General features: G+C 33.8%; 1 protein-coding gene across 3 annotated transcripts in view; it reads right to left on the bottom strand.

Moving 5' to 3' along the window:
* Window positions 1–491: 491 nt before the first annotated feature.
* LOC107755793 (titin) overlaps window positions 492–3,961 on the bottom strand; it is a 44,264-nt gene continuing 40,794 nt past the window's right edge. For all 3 annotated transcript variants that reach the window (XM_016572711.1, XM_016572713.1, XM_016572712.1), the window contains 7 exons: window positions 3,713–3,760; window positions 3,400–3,447; window positions 3,234–3,281; window positions 2,875–2,898; window positions 2,666–2,713; window positions 2,443–2,487; window positions 492–2,209 (listed from right to left, as the gene is read on the bottom strand). In XM_016572711.1, the coding sequence (XP_016428197.1) occupies window positions 2,124–2,209; window positions 2,443–2,487; window positions 2,666–2,713; window positions 2,875–2,898; window positions 3,234–3,281; window positions 3,400–3,447; window positions 3,713–3,760 (347 nt within the window). In that variant the 3' untranslated portion in view covers window positions 492–2,123. The remainder of the gene's footprint in view (window positions 2,210–2,442; window positions 2,488–2,665; window positions 2,714–2,874; window positions 2,899–3,233; window positions 3,282–3,399; window positions 3,448–3,712; window positions 3,761–3,961) is intronic.

Raw genomic sequence — 3,961 nt, 5'->3', positions numbered from 1 at the left:
TGATTTTGAATATCTGACCACAAAACCATGCAAAAGAAAAAAAAAAATGAATACAATATTACATTATACATTTTTAGTGTGTTACAAAACACAAATTAAACAGGGTCTGGTTTAGATAAATTTTTAAAACAAAATTCATGCAAACATCATGCAAAACTATTATCTTTGAGGAACATATTTTTCAAATATGAACTGTAAATTAGATTTAAAAATAACACCACGCAAATTTTAAAGAACTATATGAACTATTGAAAAATGCTGTTATTCATTGCTGCACAGTTTGCATGTAAACACACCAACACGTTTATAATCTACCATGGTTAAAGTAACTATCTTTTTAAAAAGTCCAAAAGAGGCCTATTTCTGTTACAAGTGAGCATTGCTATATATGCATTAGTACAGGTGACTATACTTCTTCTTTTTCCCAGACATGTCCTGGCCAGGATTGATACTATCTAAAATCTAAAATGTCCAGATTTTGGCTTTGTTTTCTTACTGACATGCTATTTACAGTCCTCATACATTATATGTACATGTATTTGCATTGCTTTGACCGTTCTCTGCATCCCACCTTCTTGCACGCCACAATTGGTCAATTAAGCACAATGCCTGCACAAACTACTTTTCAGTCATTACCTTCAGCAAGTACAAAAACAAAGCCAAAACTCAGACATTTTAGGCCATTTAGAAATCCTGGCCAGGACATGTCTGGGGAAAATAGAATCTACAGTCACCCTAAGTTACTGTACATCAGAGAAAAAAAGCTCTTTGTACAGACATGAGTTTATCCTCAATGGAGCCACATGCTGAACTCCTGCAGAAAAGACAGCGGCAGTAAAAGAAATGTCTCCGGGGCGGCCCACCGGCACACTAGTTTAATGGTGTGTCTCACTAGTACACACCATTAAACACTCACTAACATCATTAAATCAAGTAATGAAGTAATGAGCCAGCGAGCCACTAGGGGCAGTGCTGAGAAACACTGTTGTTGCATGCAATACCTTTCATCTGGCACATAATTTTATCTTCTGTATGAGTATAATGTGCAATAGACAATTCAGAATGCCATTTAATTGGCTGCTCTATGTTAGGTAGGACTATCCATGTAATATTGCAAAAACACATCCACATTTTTACAGACATTATCGTACATAAACTATTGTTATGCGGAGAAATTCAAAAACAGTACACTGGTAGGGTTTGCAATGTAATATATTAAAACAATGCAGTTGCATTGATGTTTAATGCATTTTCTTGGATTTAGCACCACATTTTAGTTTCATTTTGTTATGCAAAATCCAGTGTGCTCATTTATAAAGAGCACTGAATAAAACATATTCGTTTCCTCTGTGATTTATAAAAAGTTTGACAAGTTATATGAAATAAAATGTATGGAAAGCTAAAAAAAAGGAGAGAAATAAAACAAAAATAAAATAAAAATAAATAAAATGTATACATTCAGAGGAACTGAGCTTACGGTGGAAAGCTCTTATTTCTCAGTGCAGTTGTTACTTCTGTAAACGGTTTAGTAAACAGTTTTACTAAGAAAAGATACATGAAATCGTTGTTTACTTATTTCTTGATTAATTATATCCTCCCTTCCAGTTGTGCGAACAGTGAACAACTTTCAAACCCCATTCTGACAGAAAACACAGTGGAATGCTTTGAATTAGCACCCCATCAAAATGAGGTTATGTACCTTGTATGTATAAAATATTACGATCCTGAACCCACTGCAGTGTTCAGAAAGGAAGTTAGTTCTTACATTACTTCAAGTCAGCGCTGTCTGGACAAACTATACTCACATTCCTTCTTGGACATAAATAGATATTAATCATTCTGAAACAAAAGGCAAATCCATTATATTAATAAAAAGAGGGATAGCCTTAAGATTATATAATAAATAGTGCAACATTTGCAACCTCTGTCCTTCAAAATGACAAATTATTTGAGAAGGACGTTTTCCAGTTTTAAAATCCAGGAAGTCGTTGCTGGTGTAATGCTGTAGGACCTACTGTGAAGCTCTCCACTGCATCAGAGCATCAGGTTCCTCAGCGTTCACAGGTCCGTCTTCACTGGCTTTGCCATGTTGTTTAACAGCAGACTGCGAGGTTTGTCTGGACTCACCACAGCGGTGGTGAAAAGGGGAAGAACGGATACTGAGTATCATCCTCATCCACAAAGAAACACTGGAAGTAGGGAACGTCCTCTGTAGTGGAAAAGACATTAGAGGTTGTTTTGGGATGATTTCAGGGAACACAAGTTTGCCATTTGACCTTTGTCTCCAACTTTGAAATGTTTCTATTGTCAAGATGCTTTATATATTACTACAAGATGGCATTTAAAGAATAGGTGCATGTACAGTTTGTGTGGTGTGATCTTAAAGCAAATAAAGGTTCACCATGATCTGAAGTTCACACTTGATATAGTGACAATACTTACCCTCCTCTATCTCTGGAATATCTTTGGTGACATCAGGTTCTTCTCCTACAGAAGGGTAATACAGATTTCCTTTAATTTATGATCTTAATCAAATCATTTTACAATACATCATGGTTATCATGAACTAAATGACAACTAAAATAAAAAGGTTTAGTAATTTTTATGCATTTTATTTTAGTATTTCAACTATACACACACACACACACACACACGTATATCTTACTTTTTACTCCCTTGGCCACAACAGGTTCCTTCTCAGTTGGCTCGACTACTGATTACAGAACATTCACAAAACATCAGGTAAATGTTACATTTGACATGTTACGTGTATAGTATCAGAATACATGGACTGCACTTTACACCAAAATATTGCTTTATACCACTTTATAACTGTTAAACTTGAAAAAAAAAATCAAATACAAAAAAGCATACCTCTTTCTTTGACCTGCTCAGGTTCTAAAACATAAAAGAATATAGCTTTATTAAAAGTATCTTAAAAATGTTACTGTTAAGGTCTAGAAAGTTCCTGTTTGTTATGTGCTGGACAGCTCTGATTTTCTTAGACATGTTTTCAATATTTCTTCTTAAGGAATATCAGATTCCAGTTGTAGATGAAAAGTTTTCTATATTCATGAGTCAACTATTATATACTAGCCAGACATCACATGATCAACTATTAATGTCAAGCCTGTTGATGAATATATAAAATAATGAATATTCTTGGAGTTCAAAGAACTATTGCTAAAATGAATATGAAAAGTCTGTGTTAGTAAATCACTCAGCCATAGTACCTTTCTTTAAAGGTTCCTTTTCTTCTTTGACCTTCTCACGGGTGATTTCTAGCATCAGGAGAGATATTTTTAGTCACTGATACAACAATAAGAATCTTTTTACTTAGCAAAAAGAAAATGATATTGGTAGGTGATTTCAATTGTTAACAGTAAATATATATTTTACCTTTCTTTTTGGGCTCTGGTCTGATCTTAGCTTTTGGAGCCTCTTTATCTAGAATAGAAAAGTTAATAATTTCTTGGATATAATGGATATAAATAATTTGTTGTGATACCCTTTAATCTAAATAACAGTTCAAAGTGATTCACAAAGAAATAAGAATAAAACGAATATAAACTAGTATTTTCACAAAACTAATCTTCTGGTTTAGGTTTTTATGGTCTTAATTGCCCACAAAAATCACACTTCAATAAATTCTGTCAATTAACATATGCATATTTGTATAATATAGCTGCTGTTACATAGCTTTCCGACATACCTTTCTTTGCAGGTGCTGGTTTAGTGATGTTTTTTAGTGCATCACGTTCTGTGTTGTGGAGAAGACAAACAGGTTAAGCTGCTTGCAAGTTTTAATTGCATAATAATAGGACAACGAGAGCTGGATATTAATTTACATTCATTTTGTACTGTATATGTGACCATGGACCACAAAACCAGTCATAAGGGTCAATTTTTCGAAATTGAGATTTATACATCATCTGAAAGCTGAATAAATAAGCTTTCCATT

Source organism: Sinocyclocheilus rhinocerous, unplaced genomic scaffold (assembly GCF_001515625.1).
Source record: "Sinocyclocheilus rhinocerous isolate Xijiao unplaced genomic scaffold, SAMN03320098_v1.1 scaffold1163, whole genome shotgun sequence".
NCBI lineage: Eukaryota > Metazoa > Chordata > Actinopteri > Cypriniformes > Cyprinidae > Sinocyclocheilus > Sinocyclocheilus rhinocerous.
This window is presented reverse-complemented; position numbering and strand designations above follow the sequence as displayed.